Genomic DNA, 25,224 nt, shown 5'->3' with positions numbered 1-25,224 from the left:
TTATTTAATCAATATATTATATAAAAAATAATAAAAATTATTATTTATATAATATATATATATATATATATATATGACATATATATGACATCACGGTGGTGCAGTGGGTTGTGATGTTGCCTCATAGCAAGAAGGTTGCTGGTTCACGCCTCGGCTGGGTCAGTTGGCATTTCTGTGTGGAGTTTGCATGTTCTCCCTGTGTTCGCGTGGGTTTCCTCCGTGTGCTCCGGTTTACCCCACAGTACATAGACATGCTCTAACAGTGAATTGAATAAATTTGCCGTACTGTATGTGTGTGAATGAGAGTGTATGGATGATTCCCAGTGATGGGTTGCAGCTGGAAGGGCATCCACTGCGTAAAACACATGCTGGATAAGTTGGCAGTTCATTCCGCTGTGGTGACCCCTGATTAATAAAGGGACTAAGCCGACAAGAAAATAAATTAATGAATGGAACATATATATATGTGTATGTGTATGTATATATGTATATATATATATATATATATATATATATATATATATATATATATATATATATATATATATATACTTATACTACTTATATTTAAAATCTATATAAATTAACTTATACACACACACACACACACACACACACGCACACACACACACACACATATATATATATATATATACTTGTATACTTTTTAAATGGGATTTTCTTATGTATACTGGTTTGTGCAGTGATGCATTAAATGCTAATTTTAAATTTTGATAATTTTCTCTGTATCGCCCACCTACTCCCTTCGGCTGCCCCTCCCTTTAACTCCCATTTGCTGCTGCCGTTTCAGGATCAACCAGCTGTTTCTTGTTTTCCCATAACGCGATTGGCCCGAACGACCTGTCAATCAAGCGGACTTTGACAGATGGCTCCGCCCTCGTCGCCGCTACAGGCTACTGTACAGTTTTGTGGACGCTGATTGGCTCTCGGCGCTGGTTGTCAAGGCTTAGTGCTTCATTCACCATTTTGCGACTGTAGAGTACCCTGGAACCTCAACGGCTGGACTTTTTCTCGTTTGCGGAAGAAAAACACTCTTTGCAAAACCTTTCTCGGGGATTCCGCGGTTTTATAGGCTCTGTTTGTGCATCGACACCATTTCGACGGCAATGTAAATATCCACGGGGTGAGTTGAAACCTTTCATCTGCAGCACTGCAGTGATCTGCCTATATGTTTAATGCTGTGTTTTGCCTTTACGTCGCGGATCCATACACAGTGCTTCGCTGTCACTTGTTTATTTTTTCTTTAGTGGATTGTATAAAATGGCGGAGTAAGCATTTTAACATACACACACACACACACACATTGAAAGGGAGGGGTGGAGGTGCACAGTCAGCCTAAAAACTTTTTTTTTCCTGAAAATGTTTGTGTGACACAACAGCTACAGCTTCAACAAACTGCTTTTGTCTATTCTTTTAGCATCCAGTGACTGTCATTGCTTAAATCCGCTGTTTTTATGTAAAGACAAGGCGATTGTTTTGTTATTTAAACTTGACTGTTTCGTCTAAATATATTTTAGTTGCATTCAGTAAGTGTAAATCGGATGCTTTAATCCTCCAGCCTTTCTCTATATGTTTGAGAAAGATAGTTTTTGTATTTTCTCCCATATTTAATAATATGGGCACGGTCGCCCTCGATTCAGAAGCCTGAGGGAGACGGGAAACTGCTCTGCGGCCTTGTGTTATGGAGGAGGCCTACGCCACTCCACTGTGTCGTAGGTGGTTGTAAGCGTAGAGTAGGGCACTACAACCAATAAAAGCGCTTGACACAGATACGGCGCTGTACTACTCAGCAAAACTTTCGCAAGTCGATGACAGCGGTGGCATTGTTGATGAGAAACAGGGCTTTTACTTTGTTTCAGGGCATTTGTGTTCATTTGGAGTCCTGTTGCATAGGAACATTTATTACTGTGCAGTTAGCAAGTCATTATAAGATTGAGTTGGTATTTTGGTGGGTCATTTGGTGCATTGCAAATGAACGTATTGCTGTTCTGCAATTTTTACATTTTACTTGAAAATATTTACTTTTCATTGATTTATGTATTCATGTGCATTGAGTTTAAATGTGACAGCAATCAAGTATTCATCTCCAACCTTGCTATTGGTAGCACCATGCATTTTAAAATCATTAAAGTTGCATTATGGGTGTCACCATGTTGACATCATATGGCTACTGTTGATGGTTACTACTGCTAATGATACCACAAAACAAAATTTAAATGTCTGTTTTATAAACATTTAAAATATAAATGTGTATAAATGAGTACACTCTCAGATTTCTCAGAAAAAAACCCATATAACCTTTGTATAAGGGGTCTTATAGATCAGAGATGCCCAAAGTAGGGCCTGCAGGCCAAAGCTGGCCCACTGTCACCTTTGATTTGGCCCACCATCCCTTCTGAGAGAAGAGTGAGAATGAGTGGGTCAAATGACTTTAAAAGAAGTCATCATTTCTAATTTGATGTAACATTTTTTGTTAGTACAAGGCCCTTTCATCGCTGCTTGCAGCTTTATTTTGTTTGTTTTATTGCTGAGCTGCAAAAAAGCAAACTAAAATTAAATGTTTTAATTAAATGTTGCAAATGAATCTGATTTTTAAAAGTGTAAATACTGTCACTCGACAGATAGAGGACTATGCGGAAGACATTGGTGATTAAATCGAGGCAAAAACTAGTGTATTTCTGTTATAAATGAGATCGTTTTGTTTTTATTAGTTATTATGAAGCAATGTTTTCTAGTCATTTTTAAATAATATTAAATAAATTGGGAAATGACCCATGGCAACTATATGTACCTTCAGCCCACTAGCCTCAAGCAAGTTTGAATTTTGGCCCTTCACAAGAAAAATTTAGGCACCCCTGCTATAGATCTGTGTTGTTCTTGTTTTTTTTTTTCACGTTATATTGGAATCATCAGAATTATTTTAAATGATTACTCTTTAGTGAAGAAACAAATGTAAAACATTAAGAAAGAAAATTGGCAGTTCATTCCACTGTAGAAGGTGAATGAGGAGTCAAGGAGGCCATACAAAACATTAGATTTAGTTGTAGGCGGTAATTATTTTTGCAACACCTCATTTGATTGTAAATGTTAAATTCTGCGTGACTTGAAAGTCGTAGGTATGTTGTTTTGCATTTCTGAGAAAAACTTTATACTAAATGAGAAAAATAGAGGGTGTGGTTTGCTTTTTTACTGTGACCTGATTGGATGTAGTAAAGTAGACACTTTGTTTATTTTAAAGCTAACAGTCGGAGGGACGTGATTGCTCAAGCCCACTCTGAGGTGTCAATCTGATGACATCAGTCTGTCATTTCAGGGCGGTGGTGCATTTCTATTTTTCAGATTGACTTTCACATATGAATCGTTCACCACAAACTAGCAATGTGCACTAACAAACTTAAATGTATTATATGTCATAATGTAAAGATGTTAGTAGTACTGCTGCACAATATATGGAACTCAGCGGATACAATGCTGCTCAGCAAATATGAGTACACCCCCCCAAAATCTCTTCTTTAAATTAATATTTTTGGTAGGATGCTTTACGTTATTATATTTGTGCATATACATTAGTTTAGTCAGTGCTGGAGCCAAATCTGGAGCTAAGCCAACAAAATAACTTACAATAATGGTTAAATAATTAGTAGCACAAATTAATAAGTTAGGGAGAAATATTAAATAAAAATTTCAAAAATAACAAAAATCAAGAAAAACAAAAATATATTTAAAATTTAGTTTAAAAGCTGTAGTTTTTTGCAATATTTTCGATGAATTTAAATGTATTATCTTTCCATTTCTAAAGATGTTCTGTGATTAAAATATGATTTAATAAATATATCTGTTTAATGAATCTGATTTGTTCAAATGCACCATAATATATTACCCATATTCGCTGAGAACTGAATAAGAATATTAATTTTGTACTATATTTTCCCGTTTCCTGATACATATTAATTGTAATCTAAAGATGTTTGTGTAGAGCTGCTAGTAGTTGTTTGTAGTATAGTTCGATATATTGTGCAGCTCTACTACTAACATCTTTAGATTGCAACAAATATGTATTAGGCAATGATTTGCATAAAATTAATTACATTTAATAATTAAATAAAAATATATCAATTATTATATAATACAAAAGTACATTTTTGTGCCTGCCATTAGGACGTCCTCTGAAAGACTCTTCAGCACATCTCTGAAACTAAGCACAGTGGACATGCTGGTTTTCTTATTTAAAAATCTGCGTTGATTTTAGTATCGATGTTGAAATACTATGATGACCAAGCAAGCTATACTAAAAAGCAATAAGGCCGCAATGTAACTCCACTTTGTTTCAAGTGTTTTGCTTCTTTGATTGAATTTGATGCTTTTAGATAAAACTACATCAGTAGTGCAAAGTCTTGGTGATATGTATTTAATTACATTTTTGTTTGTTTCCACTGTTAAAATGTCTGAATTGTTTTACGCAGCATGGCTGTTCACTTACAGAAGTTGTAGTGATGCTTTTTTCCCCATGAACTAATATGAAACATACGTTGGTTATATACATATTTTTAAACGTATCACATCCCATACCATATAGTCGCCTCACAGCAAGGAGATCACTGGTTCGCCACTTGTATATCGTCCAAGCTTATAACAGGGTTCGAAATGAACCTTTTTGCTTGGTAGCACCGGTGCTCCTAATTTAAAAAAATTAGGCGCATCGGCCAAAATTTAGTCACACACACCAATTATAAGCACCGTTACTACAAGTTTTATGTAAACAGATTTATTGCATTTGAAATCAACACTAGTCAAACTAACAAGCAAAAAAATATGCGTGCGTGAGGAAAATATGTCTCAACGAAATCCCATTATCACAAGAAAATACATTTTCATATCATAACCGAGTGACCAAATGATACACGGATAGCTCACCGGCCCTGCACGCACTGCTTGACATGGATGAATCTGTTAACGATATAACTGTGCTGTTCTCACTGGTGCTGTCTGATATTGCACTGATGCTTTTGACATATACTGTACCTTATTTTATGCATACGTCATGTTAATAGCAATACTGGCCTTTTCATGGGTAGCGATATTAGTTTACTTAGTGCAAGCCAGTTTGCGATGGTGTATGTGGTGTTAAATTTTACATATAGCTGCCACTTGCACGGCGGACAGCATCTGGCGTTATATGAAGGATTAAACAGAACCTCTCATGCTAGATGTGGCAAACAGTTAAAATTGCTTAAAGTTCCATCCCACAGAATTTTTTTTGCTAACTTGAAGTCTTTTATCCATTCTTCGAAAAGTGTAGATGGTGGATTAACTTTCACCTCATGATCAATACTAAAATGTGTCATTGTTTGTAACTTTAGATGGTTTCTAAAACGAAATCTGTCAGTGTTATTTTCATTCTCATCTTCAGCGATTTGCATTTTTGCAGTTGAGCTCTTCCTCATCCCAAGCCAGAAAGCATTGACTGAGTGATTGACAGCTGATATTAACCTATCCATTCAAGTTCAGTTCTAGAGCAGTGGGCCAAAAATAAGAGCGCAAAGTTGGGGCAAGCATTACAGGCTTTGTTTACTGCAGCAAGTTGACATCTGTTTTAAACCATTCCTGAGCACTGCGTTTCAAGTGCAAAGATGCATTCTGCATAAATGTCTCCTAAATCTGCGCATGTGGTGAACATTTTGTAGTAAAAACTGGTCGCACAAAACAATTTTATGCACTCGCACAAATGCTCCCAAATATATTTTGAGGTCACATAGATAACATTTCAGGCGCATATGCAGCCAAAATGGTCGAATTTTAAACCCTGATATAAACATAATAGTAGCAATGATATGGACAAACATGCTATTCAACAATCCAAACAAAATGAGGGCAAAAAATAAAAAGAGATATTGAGTGAAGTCAGTGTAATACTCTAACCGGTGTATAATTTGGCCAAAAACCGAGCTCACCTTTTAGTATAACCTATTTTTTTACGTTATGTGTTATCTTATATGGATTAAAAGGGTTAAATTTTTCAAACCTATACTCATCAACATGACCAGGCTATAAATTTCATAACAGGTCTTAGTAAAGTGTTTTATGATGTAATTTTCTTGCTGAAGGTAATATACTTCATATCATACATTTGCTTATTGCCTGCAAACTTGTCTTACAGTGCAAATGGCAGTGCGGTTACTGTGGTTTCTGCTCACAAGAATGGGACAGTTTTGCACCGCGGACCTATCTTCTTTAATTCAAGCGTGCATCAAAAGAGGTCATTCATGTCCTGACCTTCAACCATAATATACACCTCCGTAATAAAATGAAAACCAGTCAGTCATATTTACCGGTCATAAACTCTGAATGCAGTTTTTGAGATATTCAAAGCTTTAATTAACATTTGACTACACTGGATTATTTGTAATATGTCACATGCCTACATATAAGTAAGTATCTAAATATGCTTATGCAAAGAGTGATGTTGATAACATATCTTGATTGTGTTTAAAACACTAATAACATTGTAAGGTGAAGGGTCTGGCAGGAGGAAAGACTGTGTATAGTAGTAATGTGTAAAGATTGTAGTGTACATTGAATGTTGTAGTGCTTTGACAGGAAGTGAGGACTGTAGGGGTGGATTGCCTCTGAAATGAATGCAAAAAGGTCATTTGAAAGAGCGAGTGAGAGAGAGCCTTAGAGTCACAGAAATACCACTGAACAAGGAATTCCCCCGCCTCTTCCAATCCAGCCAAAAAACCAATGTGTGTGAGACTTGTCTGGGCAAGCATTTTTCTTTGTGTTCTGTCTTAGTCAAAGTGCTTAGTATTTAGTTTGGGTTAATATCTACTTTGTAATGCTATGGTATATCACACTTATGAAGGTCTTTTGATGAGGTTAAGTACTACAAATGTAAACAACTACAACTACAAATGCGTTGTATTCTCTATAAAGGGATTCAGTGATGTGTAAGTGACTGATCCATCTCATGTTCTGTGTTTCGTTGCAGGGTCTAATTTAAGAAGGAAAGGACAGCACAAACAGGAAGAGGCTTGAGCAAGAACAGAAGAAAACGACAGAGAAGGGGCGGGATGCAAGAGAGAAACAGAGTGGAAGATATTGATAGGCTTGGACTCACAGGAAATCAGGAGGATTAGAGATTCTCTTAGAGTAAGAAAAGATGAAGCCCATTAAAAAGCAAGAAAGGCGGTCTCCTCCCTCTACTCGTGCCAAGGGAGTGAAGAAGAGGATAGTGGATAGTAGTCCACAGGAAGAGAAAAGAGAAACAGAGGAAAAAACCCAGATTTCACCTACCTCTCCTAAGAGACATATCTCCTCAAATTCTGACTCGTCACAGGAAGGGCCACTGAGAAGCAGCAATTCTCCGGAAAAGGAAGGGATACACAGTGATGGGGTCCTCAGTATAGCGGTGGATTTGGGGAAGACGGAGGAACACCCTGGGAGCTTTAAGTCTGGCGGAACACAAAGTGACAGCAACAGTAGCACGACCAGTGCCAGCAATAGCCCTAACCCTTCGTCTAGTCGTAAGACGGCCACTTTTAAGGCCCGTGTGCCCAAGAAGAAGTACACCTTCGAGCACTGTGCCGGAAACCATGGCAACGCTAGCACTCCCAGCACACCCCCACAGAGCAGCAGCAGCTCTCACAATGGTACTGGTACTAGCCAGGTCCCAGCTGCCTCTGCTGCACATACAGACCCAGACGGTCAAAGCCAGCAAGCTGAAGGCAACATTGCAATGTATGCACACAATAACATAACAGGGCCCACGGGAAGAACTGCTAGTGATTGTGGTGAAAGGGACAGGACAAGTGTATCCAGCCCACAGCGTTGCTCCTCCACAGATACGGCCAGCGAACACTCGGCTGACATAGAAGTGACAACTTCTGGACATGATTCTAGCGCTAACTCCCAAAAGCCACAAGCACATAGCACTTCAATACCCACACAGGAGAGCCTGTCATCTGGGTTAGCTGGAGTCCTGGCCAAAGGTCTTAAGAATCAGAGAGTTTTGGCCCGACAGGGTCCTAGATTAGGAGAAGGCTGGCCTCATGATCGTGGCCGGGATGTATCAGGAGTGTTTCGCACTGGTGTCGTACGGAGAGTTAGCGAGGAGCATGGGAGTTTGGAGGTGCAGCTGAACGGAGAAAAGACCATTTGCAAGTACCCTTTTCGAGTGGCTTCTGATTCTGTTGATCTTATTCTAGATGCGTCACCTCCTGGTGTGGCCCCAGTGGCAATAGGCACCCGTGTTTGCATCCCCTTTAAAGGGGACGATGAGGGGAGTGAGGGAACACGTCAGTGGTACAGAGAAGGTGTAGTTACTCAAGTAGACCAACATCCAGCTGTGTCTTGTCAATATCGCGTCCAGCTACGGGAGGATGTATCTGATGAGAGAAAGGAAATTAGAAGTGAAGAGGACGATGGAAGGGCCATAAGTGCTCAAGCCATTTGGGTCTCACGACAAAACCTTCGCCTCCTAGTTCCTCCTTGGGACCTAGAACCACCCCAGGCAGCAGAGCCAGAGGGTGATGGTAGGAGGGTTAGAGAACGAGAGTGGGAGGAAAGAGATGACATGGAAGTTGAGCAGGAAGTTGTTCGGCTGACCAGGCCAGGGTATAAAGTGCCGAGTTTGTTACATCCTGTGATAGTTCCTTACACCTCACCACATACTTCGTCTTCTGCCATTAACACTGCCATCACGTCTGTACTCAGTGTAGTCCCAAACAGAGACTGGGAACATCACAGAGAGAAGAATCAGGAAAGAGATTTGCATAGGCACTTAGAGAGAGAAAGGGAACGAGACCGAGATGACATTGAGGTCAGTCGTCTCAGTCAGCTAAGGGATGGCAGCATCACTGCAGCCATGGATGGCAAAGCTCAAGGGGTTCCTTCTCAGAATCGACCCATTCTTTCTAAACCAAACTACCTCAGCCATCCCCTGCTGAGAGGGCCCCCAATTGCACCCCACCTACCCCTTGCTCCTCATCCAAATCATCCCCATATGCTTCTGGGCCTGGATTCAGCCACAGGTGCTGCAGTCATCTCCACACCCCAGCTTCCTCCTTTGCCCCCAAGCTCATCTCGAAGCTCCCTTGACAAAACCCCCAGCTCCAGCTCACATGGAGTGTCAGGGGGTGGATCTGGATCCTCATCCTCTTCGTCACGTTCTCGCACACCCCTCACAGCTGCTCAACAGAAGTACAAGAAGGGCGATGTGGTGTGCACCCCTACAGGTATCCGCAAGAAGTTCAATGGCAAACAGTGGCGCAGATTGTGCTCACGTGAAGGCTGTTCAAAGGAGTCACAGAGGCGTGGATACTGTTCACGGCATCTTTCCATGCGTACCAAGGAGATGGAAGCTGGAGGCGGGGTGGGCCGAGACAGGAGTGGGGCCAGTAGTACAGGCACTCTCACACCTGACCTCCGTTTAGGTGGACGCACCAGCAGCGAGTACGACTGGGATGACAACTCCCGAGACAGCAGTGAAGCAAGCAGTCGTGGTGGGGACTCTCGACCACGTTTGGTGATGACCTCTCTTATGCCGCAAGAACTGCCACGTGATCTATCTCGCTTTGACTTTGATGAGTGTGAGGCTGCAAATATGCTGGTCTCACTTGGCAGCTCACGCTCATGCACACCCTCTTTCTCACCTGTATCCAATCAGTCACCATTCTCCCCTGCACCTTCCCCCTCACCCACGCTATTTGGCTTCCGCCCAGCTAATTTTAGCCCCATCACAGCACCTTCGCCTCTGACACCCCGCCGCCCTCGCCACCTCAGTGGCACAAAGATCCCAGGGACCCCCACCACAGACCGTGAACGTCACCTCTCCGGCATTGTGCCCACTTTTTCGACCAACCTTACCTTTACTGTACCCATGAGCCCCAGTAAACGCAAGTTGGATGCCCCACCACCATCAATGCCCAGTGCATCAGACTATGTGAAATCTGATCCCCAACTCAATGACCCTAGCCTCAGCATTAATGCTGCAGCATTCAGGGTTCTGTCCCCACAAAGCCAGCCTACTACCCCCTCTTCTCTTTCATTCCCTAGACAGAGGAGTGTCACAAGTCGCCCCTCGTCCTCTGCTGCCTCTACTCCACCACCTATGCTGGTTTCTCCCACACCACCCTCACCTCTGCCACAGGATCCCAGCTCGCGTCGTATTGTTCCCCTACGAGATTCGCCTGTCATTGTTCGTAACCCAGATGTGCCATTGGCAAAATTCAGCGATAGTCCCCTGAGTCGTCGAGCAAGTTCCTGCTCTAGGGAGCACAGCCAGACCCCTCACCATGCTGTGGGACTTCAGGCCCCTGTCCCCATTAATGGTGCTACCACCAACGGAGCTGTTCTTCTCCGAAATCCAGCTCCAACCTTAGTTCTGGTGACCTCCTCTCAGTCCTTGGCACCTGTGGCTCCTGGATATCCCACCCATTCAAATTCTACCGCTTTGAATGTGTCCACTTCTAATGCAACCACTGGACCCGCACTCGCAATATCTGGCTCAGGAGGTAAAGATCAAGAGAGGAAGTCGGATGCAGGCAGCGCTCTCCCTCAGCCTGTGGCTTGCCATCCTTCACCCACAGCCCTGTTACCCCTCATCCTTCCAGCTGAGTCCCCTCACCCTGCTCCTCGCAAAGACATCATCATGGGAAGGCCTGGCACTGGTAAGATCCCTAAAAGATAAATACAAAAAAAAGAGATGTTAATGTTTGTAAATTACTTATTGCCAGAGTTCTAGAGTGGAAATATATTTAAATTTACAAATGCTTAGTTTTTATTAATTATACACTGTATTGTTTTGCGTAAAATAGAAAGAAGAATGACCAAAAAAAGTCCTTTTCTAGCAAGTATGCGTAAAACTGATTAATTGCTTTTATAATTCAAATGATTTTTTCTTTTTTTAAACACTTGATTTAATCAGAGAACCAGATTTAATCAGAGAATCTATCTTTTTTTCTAATGAAAATGATTCCCATGTGTGATTCTCACAGGAGGTTATCACACTTTGCTCAGATTTCCTGAAGTCTGTGTGCTTTTTTTAGTAACTAAAATCTAAAAGTCAAATTCTTCCAGTGCCAAAGATACATTTATTTGATGTATTTCTTTATATAGGCAATTTCTATATATTAAGAAGGATTCAAAAACTGCTAGATTAGTTTGTGCTGGCAGGAATATGCTGCTCTGCATGTTGAAGTACACCAACAATCACTTTCTATTCCTTTCAGTCTGGCAAAGTGTCAAAATAAGGGGGGCTCAGTGTGACTTTGGTATGCTGGTCAGCAGCAGGTGTGTTTGGGTGTGTGTAGTGAAGAATGCACTGTGCTTTCGGGTCAGTGCCTCTTTAGACAGTTGCAGCATGTCTGAAATGATACACAGGAACTTGCCCAGACATGCACAGCTAGAGAGTGATTAGGCCGCCCTGATTCTCATGAGTATTTAATCTGAGATGCACAGTTCACTGACATGTTACGCTAGTCACTGATACACAGACATATGAATGGGTTCATTCAGCTTTAGTCTAACATTTTAGACTAACACTTTAGTCTAAATTTTTTTTTAAAGCACTGCAAGTTTTCTTAAATCCGTCATGCGTAAATGTGAAAGTTTTTGTCTGTTTCTGCATTTAGTTTGGACCAATGTGGAGCCCCGCTCTGTGCCAGTGTTTGCATGGCATTCATTGGTTCCTTTTCTGGAAACCAGCCAAACTAAAATGTCCACGCAGCCTGCAGATGGCCAAACACTTGTAAATCAGAGCAAAGGTAACAATCAATGAAAAAAAAAAAAAAATGAAATTAGCATTTTAAACTGCAACATATTCTTTAATGACACAAAATGGCATTTAGAATACTTGAGCTGATGTTTTGGAACCGAATGAACTTGCAGAGCCTCGTTGTGGAGTAGCCCTTGTGTCTGAGGGGCTGACTGACCATCCAACACCAGAGAGAGGCTCCCCGTCTTGCCCCCCTCCTTCAGCTGAAGACCCACCCGTGGAGAGAGAAGGAGGCGACAGCGAGACTGAGAGTGACGCTGACGACCTGTAAATATCTGCTTGCATCTCACTTATTGAGCAGGGGGTCATGGAGGGATGGGTGAGGAAGGCATGAAAAAAACAAAACATTTAGATGACAATATCTTAATCTTTTTTGCTCACAAACAGAACTGATCACAATAGTAGTATATGTAATATACAGTTGAAGTCAGAATTATTAGCCCCCTGATTATTCTTTTCCTTAATTCCTGTTTAATGAAGAGAAGTTTTTTTTTTCAACAGATTTCTAAACATAATAGTTTTAATAACTCATTTCTAATAACTGATTTATTTGATCTTTGCTATTATGGCAGTACGTACAATTTTACTAGATATTTTTAAGACACTAGAATTCAGCTTAAAGTGACATTTAAAGGCTTAACTAGGTTAACTAGGGTCAAGTTATTTTATAATGATGGTTTGTTCTGTAGACTATAGAAAAATATATAACTGACGTGGTTCAAATGATGGATCTGCGACAAAGCAGCTACGGTTTTGGGAAACACTTATCACTGTATCGTTCTTTTCCTTAACGATGCATCATACTATGATAGTTCAGCTGCGAGTTATGTTGTTGTTTAAGAAACGCCTCACTGTTTGGTTACTGTTTTTTGATGGAATTCTACTTTTTTATTAATAAATGTTTTTAATTGCTTTTCAGTTTTTTACCAGGTGTAGTTCCAGACTCTTCTCCATCCCTCAACCCAGTGAAAAGGCGCACGCAATCTCTCAGTGCGCTCCCAAAAGATGGTGACAAGAAGGTAACTGTGAGTTTTATGTTAGCATTTCCATCCTGTGGTTTTATTCTAAATGTCTACAGTAGTGACATACTATAAAACAGGACGTTGGTTTTCTATTGAGTAGTAACGCAAAGTTCCCCCAACCTCTTTTTAGTTGACTGAAAAAATACCCTGGAAACTTGTCAATGTGTTCAAGCTACAAACATTTCCCTTATTACCATCTATATAAAGTTCTACACAACTGTATAATTTCTTCTTTCTCTGTTTCTCTCTAACGTGCACAAAGAGGGAAAAGGACCACATCAGGCGTCCAATGAACGCATTCATGATCTTCAGTAAGCGGCATCGTGCATTGGTTCACCAACGACACCCCAACCAGGACAACCGCACTGTCAGTAAAATACTGGGCGAGTGGTGGTACGCACTGGGACCCAAAGAAAAGCAGAAGTATCACGACCTTGCCTTCCAGGTCAGACAATCCTAATATTGCATGAGACCATCACATTCATTCATTCATTCATTCATTCATTCATTCATTCATTCATTCATTCATTCATTCATTCATTCATTCATTTATGCATGCATGCTTGCATGCATGAATGTATGCATGCATGAATGTATGCATGCATGTATGTATGTATGTATGTATGTATGTATGTATGTATGTATGTATGTATGTATGTATGTATGTATGTATGTTTGTATGTATGTATGTATTTGTTTATTTATTTATTTATTTATTTATTTATTTTATTCATTTATTCATTCATTTATTTAAAGGTGAAATTAAATAAATCTATTAGCTAATGTGCTCCAAAACAGTGATATCATTCGTGTTTATAAGATATAAAACTGATATAAACATACAAAGCTTGCTCATACTTTAGTTTCCCATCAAAAATATTGTCCAATCAAATGCTCTCTAGTATCTGACATGGCTCGTCTTCTTCAAGACGCTTCTCATTTGCCTTTCATTTGATGCGCTTGAGCAAGACCACTCTTACTGGCAGAGCTGTGATAAAAACGAAAGGCTATTGGCTGTTTTTTGAAGGGGGAGGAGCTATTTTGTGTTCCACCCTCTCTTTATTTTTTTCTGTTAAGATTACATCAAACATAGAATAAAAAAAAATTAGAGCACAGTAATTAAAGGCACAGTATGTCATTTTCACCACTAGAGGGTGCATATTCATGACAAACAAAAGTGTATTTTGATGATGCTGTGACTGAGTGTGGAATCGTGGGAGTTGTAGTCTTCATTAGAGAGATGAGTGCAATTTTATTACCCTACAGTCCACCAGTTCAGGTTTTTCCTCTGTTTTTTTTATGCTAAACACATTTGAATGTTCTGTTATATTGCTCTGTACAGTCTAAGAAGCCCATTTATGTTCTATCAACTGAATCAGCTGCAGATTGTTCACGAGTGTTGCTGTTATATATTGGTAATAATTGTAATATTTTATAATATTGGGATATTCAAGATTTGTAAAGTCATACAGCTCTTAATAACTTGAAACAGTAACTACTTGTCTCTCCTCCATCTTTAAAAGTCTCCATAGTTGTCTTTACAATACAGCCACTGCTGTCACATCAACGGAAAACCCGCCTCTGCTTTCATTTGATCGGAGAATTACTGACATAGCGCGTTTTTTCTGATCAGAGTTGTCTTTTTTTGTACTGCAAGCGCACAACGACAATAACGCAAGGTGCAGCAGGTGGTTAAAACGCAAGGTGTGCAGGGTTTATAAGCAGCGCACAAAATGCTCGCGGCTGTTAGTTAATGATTCAAAAGATGCGCAGCTTTCAGCGCAAAAGAAAATGTTCGGTGTAAACGGACGCTAATGAAACAAAAAGAAGATTAAATCCTCTTTGGTGTTTCCCTCAAGCAGAAATGGAGGATGTCAGTCCACACTTTAGCTTTTTAAAGAAATTGCATATTTTTCTGGAATTTGAGCATTCTTCAAAACATTTAGGATAATGGATAAGTCAGCACTTTAAAAACGAAATCTTACAGATGTCCCTTTCATATACAATGTGGAAGTGAAACATGGTTTTGCATTTGAATTAGTGGTAGACCCATATCAGTTTTACTGTGGTTAATGTACAGTGTGTTCTGTAGATGCAAATTTCTGGAAAGCAGGATGATCGATAGTTTCTAAGAAAGCAGGATGGTGGATAGCTTGATGCAAATATTCACTTGCATTTTCTGCAGGCTTTTGCTTATCATGGCTTTGTTTTTTTTATCAAAAATACAGTAAATAAAATAGTAGCATCTTATTTGCCTTCTATTTTAATATTTTATAAATTGTTAAATTCTACTCCAATCCTAAGTGTCACATGATGCTCAACAAATTAACCAAAAATAAATAAAAGCGTGTATCAGTCTAGTTGCTAGTGTAAGTCTTGAATATTTTCAGGGAAACAGTGGTAGATTATTCAAAGATGCTTTGATTAAAAAAAAAAATATATATATATATGTTTATTGAAGTATAAATCATCAATACTTTTACTCACTGCCACTTCTTTACTTATATATTTGGCATATATCATTGTATAATAAAATAATTTAACATTTAATATGAACACAATATATCAAACAAATTTCAAATATTTCCCAGATGATGTTTAAAAGAGCAAGGATTTTTTTCATGGTGTTTTCATGGTGTTATAATATTTTTTTCTTCTGGAGAAAGTCTTATTTGTTCTATTTTGGCTACAATACAAACAGTTTTTATAAAAAAAAAATTAAAAAAAAACATTTTAAGGCCAATATTATTAGCCCCCTTAGGCAATATATATTTTTTCAGTCGTCTACAGAACAAACCATCATTATACAATGACTTGCCTAATAAACCTTGTAAAGCCTTTAAATGGCATTTTATGTTGAATACCAGTATTGTAAAAAAATATATAGTAAAAATGTATATACTGTCATCATGGTAAAAATAATAATTATTAATTTAATGCACATATTGTGAATAAAAGTATTAATTGCATCCTTTAAAAGAATCTTCATAAACATATGAATGATAGAATATACAATTGAAATCAGAATTATTAGCCCCCCTTTGATTTTTTTTTTTCTTTTTTAAATATTTCTCAAATGATGTTTAACAAATCAAGGAAATTTTCACAGTATGTCGGATAATATTTTTTCTTCTGGAGAAAGTCTAATTTGTTTAATTTCAGCTAGAATAAAAGCAGTTTTTAATTGTTTAAAAAAATTTAAGGGCAAAATTATTAGCCCCTTTAAGCTAAATATAATTTTTGATATTCTACAGAACAAACCATCGTTATACAATAACTTGCCTAATTACCCTAACCTGCCTAGTTACCCTAATTAACCTAGTTAAGCCTTTAAATATCACTTTAAGCTGTATAACAGTGTTCTAAAAAATATCTAGTCAAATATTATTAACTATCATCATGGCAAAAATAAAATAAATCAGTTATTAGAGATGAGTTATTAAAACTATCATGATTAAAAATGTGTTGAAAAATCTTTTCTCCGTTAAAAAGAAATAGGGAAAAAAGTAAACTGGGGCTAATAATTCAGGAGGGGAGTTAATAATTCTGACTTCAACTGTATGTAGTACATTTATGATGAATTATTTATAATTTAATAATTATATTTACTGATGATAAAGTGAACATTTTGAATTTATATTAAATAAAGAACATTGCTTAAAACATAATTTTTAACCAAACCACACTACATTACCTGCAACTATAGACCTTTTTCTTCATTGCTGCATGGAGGGTGCATTAGTTACCAGCGCCTTTCAGTAGGGTGCTTATGACCATTGAGAACTGTCATCGACCAGAGCAGCGTTTCTCAACTGGGTGTCAATACTGTTTTCAGTGGCTTATGGAGTGTTTTTGTGATGCAAAACTTTAATTTAGAAAGAAAGACTTGTGTTAAAGCCGTTAAACTTCTGTCAGATGCGGTTTAAGTGTGAGAGAAAAACGTTTTCCTTATTTAGTGTCTGCCATCAGATCAGATGCTGAAGTATAGCGTCAGTGTTCCCAACCTGTCAGCTGTTATACTGCGCTCAGCGGCTCTTCAATACACACACACACGCACACACATAAAACATTGCTGCATTAGAAAGAACAAACCATATTACAGGCATGAAACTAGCAAGTATGTAAGCTGTGCAATTTCCAAATAATTACCAATTACTATTCTGGTTGATTTGCATGTTGATACTAATCGGAAGCCGTTTTGTTTAATTTAGTTAGTTTGTATTGTGTGGTATTTACCAGGGTATGTGTTTTTCTGTCTTTTCAAAATGCCACTTCATTTTCACGTTGTGACACTTATTCAACTAATGTGTTAGTGGGACAGTACAGTAGGCTACGCGTGTGTGTCAGACATTTTGGTGGAGTACATTTGTTTGGGTTGGTTATATATTTGAAAGAAAGAGAAACTGTTGACTTTAGCGATGACGAGGCTTTATTTAAATGGCACAAGATGCCATCTGACGGTGAGGGTAAATGACTTGCTGTGATTGTTTTTCTTCTTTTTTATTTTTTTTATTGTAGTTTCCAAATTAACATACAGATAGGGTTTTCCACAGTGTATTCACAAAACGATCGGATTCCCAAAATTGTAGAAATAAATGAAATGATATAATACAAAAAAATTCCATTAATAAAAATGGAAGTTACATTAATGAAATAAGGACATTATGAGAAATAAGGAAAACAATACACTTATAATTGTTTTGTATATCATCAAAAATAAACAGATAAAATTAATTTGTTGCCTTTCAGTTACAACTCTCAATTGTGTACTTTTTGTCATATTGTGGCACCCAGTCACCCCTTTTTCTTTTTGTCTTTTTTATTAATTAATTAATTAATTAATTTATTTATTTATTTATTTATTTTTTTTATTACCTAAACTATGTACATATGGAACTATGAGGATAGTACGTTTAGGATCTTAAATATACTATATTTAAAATAGCTAGTGTTCTTCTTTCTGTTATGTTTTTCTCATTACTAGAAATAATACATAAAATAAACAAAATAAAATTCACATCTTTCTAACTATACATTCATTCTATAATAAATCTGGTCTTGAAAAAAAAAAACTGAAAAAAAAAAAAAAAACTGAACTACACTGTTCCAGTTACTATGACCATTTATGTGAAGCTGCTTTGACACAATCTACATTGTAAAAGCGCTATACAAATAAAGCTGAATTTAATTTAATTAAATCTTAATGGCAAGATATGATCTACCTATTTTCTCCATGTCTCATTAAACTCCTCCGTCTGTAGACGACGGTTCATTGTTAGCCTCTCTATCTTATAGATTTCATAAATTATGTCAAACCAGTCACTAATTTGAGGTATTTCAAGCTGTAACCATTTTTTTGGTAATAGCTTTTTTACAGGCTATCAGCAAAATTTTCAGCAGTTTTTTTGTCAGATTTTTCTTCTAACATAGGATTTTTAAGGCCTAAGTATAAAGTTGAGAAAAAAAAATCGATGGGGATATGGAATATATTTTCTAAACATTTATGAATTTCTTGCCAAAATGCCTGAATTTTTAAACATTTCCAGAAAATATGTGAATAATTAGCTTCATTTGAGCCAGATAATCTCATGCAGACTACCTTTTTGTTTAAGTATCTCTTTTGCTTAGGGGTGACGAAAATACGAATGATGTTTTTCCAACCAAATTCCTTCCAGACCGAGGAGGATGTTGATTTCCACTGTGTTTTAAAAATTATTTTCCATTCTTCCTCAGTAATTTCAAGTATTGCACTCTTACTGTGATTGTTTTTCATTGACTAGATCGCATTTTTAAATGATCAGTCCAGTAGGTGGCGCTGATTAACATCGGTATAAGTTTAAAGACATAAAAAGTAAACTATTCTTAAAACTATCATTTCAAAGCTGTCTGAATGTGACTGTTTACATGCATCAGCTGCTGACCTGATGTTCGAAGCATCCTGTTTGCACATACAGGCAAAGCATAATGGGTGATTTGTGTATGTTTTCATCGCATAACTCTATCATTAACCATTAAATTTCACACTCTTGTAGGTGAAGGAGGCTCATTTCCGGGCTCACCCTGATTGGAAATGGTGTAACAAGGACCGAAGGAAGTCCCTGTCTGAGGGCCGGGGAACTCCAGGGGCCAAAGATGCTCGCGAGCGCAGCGTGTCTGAAAGCACAGGTCCGTGTGGGTGTTTGTTTACATGAGTGGGTGTTTGTTGGTCTTGTGAAACTATGAGTGTATATAGTAGTGTGAAATGTAACTGATGGCGAATTATTAACTTTCTCTGTTTCCCCAGAGCCCCATTCAACGTCTCAGGGTGCAGAACACAAAGGGGCAGGGCCCAGCTGGACTTCACCTCCATCTGACTGTCACGGACGATCACCAGCAGGACAGCTTCAGCGGCCTCGTGCTTTTTCCCAGAGCGCCGTGCACACTTTGGAGAGGAGGGAGAAGGAGAGAGAGCTGGACAGTGGGAGTTTGTTTCAGGCCCGTCCTCTTACTCGCCCGCGCCGCCCCAGTGAGGATGTGACCAGTGATGAAGAGCACATGGTGATCTGTGAGGAGGGGGATGATGATGTCATAGGTAAGTTATGTGCATTTGTTATATACTTTTATGATACAATACATATTTAATACAATTGATAAAATGTAGTGTAAATGTACTGTAAATGAATGAGATGAAAGCTATATTTCCTCAGTGTATGTTTATATATATAAAGAGCATCCGGAAAGTATTCATAACACATCACTTTTTCCACATTTTTTATGTTACAGCCTTATTCCAAAATGGATTAAATTAATTTATTTCCCCAAAATTCTACACACAATACCCCATAATGACAATGTGAGAAAAGAGTTTTTGAAATGGCTGCAAGTTTATTAAAAAATAGAAAAGCTGAAAAATCACATGTACGTCAGTATTCACAGCCTTTGCCGTGAAGCTCTAAATTGAGCTCAGGTACATTCTGTTTCCACTGATCATTCTAGAGATGTTTCAGCGGCCTAATTGGAGTTCACCTGTGGTAAATTCAGTTGATTGGACATTATTTGAAAAGGCATACACCTGTCTATATAAGATCCCAGGGTTGACAGTGCATGACAAAGCACAAACCAAGCATGAAGACAAAGGAATTGTCTGTAGACCTCTGAGACAGGATTGTCTCGAGGCACAAGACTAGGGAAGGTTACAGAAAAATTTCTGCTGCTCTGAAAGTTCCAATGAGCACAGTGGCCTCCATCATCCATGAGTGGAAGATGTTTGGAACCACCAGGACTCTTCCTAGAGCTGGCTTTCCATCTAAGCTGAGTGGGAAAGAAGGGCTTTAGTCAGGGAGGTGATCAATAACCTGATGGTCACTCTGAGCTCCAGCGTTCTTCTATGGAGAGAGAAGAACCTTACAGGAGGACAACCATCTGTGCAGCAATCCACCAATCAGGCTGTATGGTAGAGTGACCAGACTGAAGCCACTCCCCGCCTGGAATTTGCCAAAAGGCATCTGAAGGACTCTCAGACCATAGGAAACTAAATTCTCTGGTCTGATGAGACTAAAATTTAACTCTTTGGAGTGAATGCCAGACGTTACGATTGGAGAAAACCAGGCACCACTCATCACCAGGCTAATACCATCCCTACAGTGACGCATCATGCTGTGGGGATGTTTTTCAGCAGCAGGAACTGGAAGACTAGTCAGGATAGAGGGAAAGATGAATGCAGCAATGTACAGAGACATCCTGAATGAAAACCTGCTTCAGAGTGCTCTTGACCTCAGACTGAGGCGACGGTTCATCTTCCAGCAGGACAATGAGCCAAAGCACACTGCCAAAATATCAATGGAGTGACTTCACAACAACTCGGTGAATGTCCTTGAGTGGCCAAACCAGAGCCCAGACCTAAATCCTATTGAACATCTCTGTTGAGATCTGAAAATGGCTGTACACCGTCACTTCCCATCCAACATGATAGAGCTTGAAGGTACTGCAAAGAGGAATGGGCAAAAATTCCAGGTGTGCCAAGCTTGTGGCATCATATTCGAAAAGGCTTGAGGCTGTAATTGCTGCCATAGATATTGAACAAAGGCTGTGAATACTGATGTACATGTGATTTTTCAGGTTTTTTATTTTGAATAAATTTGCAACAATGTAAAGAACTCTTGTTTCCACATTGTCATTATGGGGTATTGTGTGAATTTTTTATCGTGTGAAAACCTGATCTGCAGATAATGCTGTTGCATGTAGAACGTAGCCACCATCAGAAAACGATTATCTTACAGGCATTTTGTTTTGATGTTACAAGCATTTTGCGTGACTGTTCTCATAGTTTCGTTATTAGTCAGTCCTCGAGTCTGTGTCTCCCACGAGCTCTGTGCTCTCTCTGATGCACCACCATCCATTAACTCGTTTTGGAAAGGCAAACTCTCCTCATTGCTCAGCTTTTTCAGTCCCATGAGTGTGAGAAACGCAAGCCCAAGTCTCACAGCTTAACGTGTGATTCCTCCGCAGAAGACTCATTTGCAGAGGGCTCCATTGACCTGAAGTGTAAGGAGAGAGTGACAGACAGCGATGATGAAAACGAGCACGCAGATGAGGCTGACAGCAAGGTAACACCTAACGCATCACATGGGTAGTTGACTTCACATGACAAGTAGTGTTTCCCACAGTTCAACTAAACCGATTGGAAAGACTTCTTGTTAAATTGCTATTTGTGCAGTTACAGTTAATAAGCATTTTGCACTCCACAGATTGCTTATTATGGTAAAAGTGATTAACAAGAGTGGAAAACATTCATTTGTTAGCTATTATTTTAAATGAGCTGTTCATTGTGAGGTATTTTTAGTCCTCTTGAATTATTAGCCCCAGAATTTTTTAACACATTTCTAAACATAAGAGTTTTAATAACTATATTTGACAAGATATTTTTCAAGATACTAATATTCAGCTTAAAGTGACATTTAAAGGCTTAGCTAGGTTAATTAGGCAAGTCATTGTATAAAAATGATTTATTCTGTAGACAATTGAAGAAAAATATTGCTTAAAGGGCCTAATAATATTGACATTAAAATGGTTTTAAATATTTAAAACCTGCTTTTATTCTAGCTGAAAAAAAACAAATAAGACTTTGTCCAGAAGGAAAAAATATTATAGGAAATACTGGGAAAAATACCTTGCTCTGTTAAACATCATTTGAGAAATTCAACTGTATAAGTTATATATGTGATGTTTAAAAAATGTCAGTATTTTTTTGTGATGTATTGAGTAAAGTTAATGTTTGTCTTTCGCTGGTGAAAGGAACATCGATCCCTTGTTGAGATATGCTTTCAATTAGATAAGCCTCATTACCATAGCAACAGAAATAATATTTGCTCTCATTTAATTATTTATGAAACCAGATCATTTCAGTGTCTGTGTATTTGTTTTAGATAGTACCTACTATATCTTCAGGTTTTACTCCCGATATATTAGCTTTTTTGTCTTTCTGTTTTGTTTTCATGTATATGTGTATATATATACACACACACACACACACACACACACACACACACACACACAGCCTCCCTGTTTATTTTTCCCCCCAATTTCTGTTAAACGGAGAGCAGATTTTTTCAACACATTACTAAAAATAATAGTTTTAATAACTCATTTCTAATAACTAATTTATTTTATCTTTGTCATGATGACAGTAAATAATATTTTACTAGATATTTTTCAAGACACTTCTATACAGCTTAAAGTGACATTTAAAGGCTTAACTAGGTTAATTAGGTTAACTAGGCAGGTTAGGGTAATTAGGCAAGTTATTGTATAACGATGGTTTGTTCTGTAGACTATCGAAAAAAAAAAATATGTAGCTTAAAGGGGCAAATAATTTTGACCTTAAAGTGGTATTTAAAAAAGTTATAAACTTCTTTTATTCTTGTCGAAGTAAAACAAATAAGACTTTCTCCAGAAGAAAAAAATATTATCAGACATACTGTGAACATTTCCTTGCTCTGTTAAACATAATTTGAGAAATATTTAATATTAAAATATTAATATTTTAAGTATATATTTTTTCTACAGAATAAACCATCGTTATTTATTCATTCATTTATTTTCTTGTTTTATTAATCTGGGGTCGCCAAAGCGGAATGAACCGCCAACTTATCCAGCATATGTTTTACACAGGGGATGCCTTTCCAGCCGCAACCCATCACTAGGAAACACCCATACATTCTCATTCACACACTACGGACAATTTTAGCTTACCTAATTCACCTGTACCGCATGTCTTTGGACTGTGGGGGGAAACCGGAGCACCTGGAGGAAACCCTTGTGATTGCAGGGAGAACATGCAAACTTCACACTGAAATGCCAACTGACCCAGCCGAGGCTTGAACCAGCGACCTTCTTGCTGTAAGGCGAGAGCGTTACCCACTGCGCCACCGCGTCACCCATTGTTATTCACTAATCTGCTATATCCTGCCTAGTTAACCTAATTAACCTAGTTAAGCCTTTAAATACTTTAAATTATTATTAACTGTCATCATGGCAAAGATAAAATAAATCAGTTATTAGAAATGAATTATTAAAACTATTATGTTTAGAAATGTGTTGAAAAAAATCTTCTCTCTGTTAAACAGAAATTGGGGAAAAAATAAACGGGGGGGGCTAATAATTCTGACTTCAACTGTATATATTACAATCATGATTTTCGAAAGTATTACATCGCTTTGTAAATATTTATTATTACGATTTGTTGAGTCTCCCCATACAGTTTGATAGAGCGATCGTACTCTGAACTCGCTTTGCTTGACGTCACACTTAACAGCTACAAACAAAAACCTTCTTGGTGCTAAAATATTAGAACATAAGTTTGAGTTTTAACACCATGGGTTTTATTTACAGCAATGCATGAAATAAAAGAAAAAAATAGTTATAGTTTTAATGTGATCCTAGTAAAATACATAAATATGATGACAAATCAAAATTAAAGTTGTTGTATTTTTAAACAGATTTCTCTAATTGTCCATTACACATATTGGAATTCCAAGTAATGTAATTAACATCAAAATGTAATTTTCTGCCAAGTATGTGAATGAAATGATCAGAATATCTGAATATAATATTAATCTGATATCATGAATTGTCTTCTCTCCAGCGCACCTTCACACCTGTACTCCATTCCTCATTGACATTCACTCCAACTGCCAACAAACATGAAGACAGGCATGAAGAGAATCTGGCGAAAAAGAAAAAGCGAGGGCTGGGTGGTGCAGAGCTGGATAATGGCGGGCCCAAAGAAGGAGAAGGAGGAGGTGGAGGAGGGCAGGTTCCATTCCACGCCAATTCAGCCTCTGTTACTCATATAAATTCCACTTTGCTGCATGATGCGTACCATTCACAGGGCACCGTCAGGATGGCCCCCACTATAGTGACCAACGTTGTTCGACCCATAACTAGCACCCCGGTTCCCATCGCCAGCAAGCCAGTTGATGGGGGTGTGGCGGTCGGGACCCTTCCTCTAGACGGCAAGCCCAAGCTATTGATCGGTACCGGCGGTGCAGGAGGAGGTGGGTACTTTCCCTCCTCTTCTCCAAAACCTAGCGGTCAAGGAAGCTTAGTTACTGGTTTAGTCCTTGGAGGAACCTTTCCTAACCAACCCACCGTTCAGCTCATTACCCCACCCCATCCTACTCCATGCAACGGAGCCCCTAATAACAATGCAGTGCCCCTTCCTCTTCTCCATCATCAGTTTCTTCCCGCCACCTCTATTACGTCCCCTAGTGGGGGCAAACCTGTCACACAGGTGCAGTACATCCTTCCAACTCTGCCCGCAGCTGCCAATCCCAACAGTCCCTCCACCCAGCAGACCCAACAGCCCTCCAGCGTCCTGGCTTTACCCGGTGCCACACCCACCCATGTGACCCTAGCCAATGGAGTGCATTCAGGGGCGGGTCAAGGAATAAGATATGCTTCAGTCTCAGCAGTGGGCGGAGTCAGTCCTGGAGGAGGTGAGATTTAAGGTTCAGTTGTGGTGGTGAAATTTAGGCTGATGTATACTTCTGCATCGAGTGATCGCCGGTGTGTTCTGTTTGTGTTGCTCGGCCACTGTCGAAACGCTAGCTGGCAGCAGGTTTTTATGTTCCTCTGTGTTGTATTTCCTTGTGGCCGTTTTGTTTTTTCTGAACGCTACTTTAATGTACAAGTAACTAAAGTTCACTCATTCAGAGGCAGGAACTAGCAAACGTGCAACAACTTTAATCATAAGGTAAACGCAAAACAAAAGCATCCAAATTTAGCTCCTCCCCAGGACTTGACAGTAAACACTTGCTTTAAAAGACTAAAGGCTCCTACACACCGGGACGTTTTTAGTTTGTGTTTATCGGCAGTGTTTTACGAGACATTTTTCTGTGTTCAAACCCAATCGCTTTTCATTGGCGTCAA

The 25,224-nt window shown here is 38.6% G+C and overlaps 1 protein-coding gene across 2 annotated transcripts in view; it reads left to right on the top strand.

Moving 5' to 3' along the window:
• Window positions 1-995: 995 nt before the first annotated feature.
• cica (capicua transcriptional repressor a) overlaps window positions 996-25,224 on the top strand; it is a 48,971-nt gene continuing 24,742 nt past the window's right edge. The window contains exons 1-10 of one of the 2 annotated variants that reach the window (XM_087295321.1): window positions 996-1,144; window positions 7,010-10,688; window positions 11,652-11,783; window positions 11,908-12,061; window positions 12,714-12,813; window positions 13,079-13,261; window positions 18,849-18,981; window positions 19,100-19,387; window positions 21,304-21,401; window positions 23,939-24,350. In XM_087295321.1, the coding sequence (XP_087151447.1) occupies window positions 7,181-10,688; window positions 11,652-11,783; window positions 11,908-12,061; window positions 12,714-12,813; window positions 13,079-13,261; window positions 18,849-18,981; window positions 19,100-19,387; window positions 21,304-21,401; window positions 23,939-24,350 (5,008 nt within the window). In that variant the 5' untranslated portion in view covers window positions 996-1,144; window positions 7,010-7,180. Of the gene's footprint in view, window positions 1,145-7,009; window positions 10,689-11,651; window positions 11,784-11,907; window positions 12,062-12,713; window positions 12,814-13,078; window positions 13,262-18,848; window positions 18,982-19,099; window positions 19,388-21,303; window positions 21,402-23,938; window positions 24,792-25,224 lie in introns of both variants that reach the window. The other variant, XM_087295320.1, reaches the window with a different exon arrangement.

This window comes from Danio rerio, chromosome 19 (genome assembly GCF_052040795.2).
Source record: "Danio rerio strain M-AB ecotype USA chromosome 19, GRCz13ab, whole genome shotgun sequence".
In the NCBI taxonomy this organism is placed as follows: Eukaryota; Metazoa; Chordata; class Actinopteri; order Cypriniformes; family Danionidae; genus Danio; species Danio rerio.
Note: the sequence above shows the minus strand (reverse complement) of the source record. Positions and strands in the feature narration are given on the sequence as shown.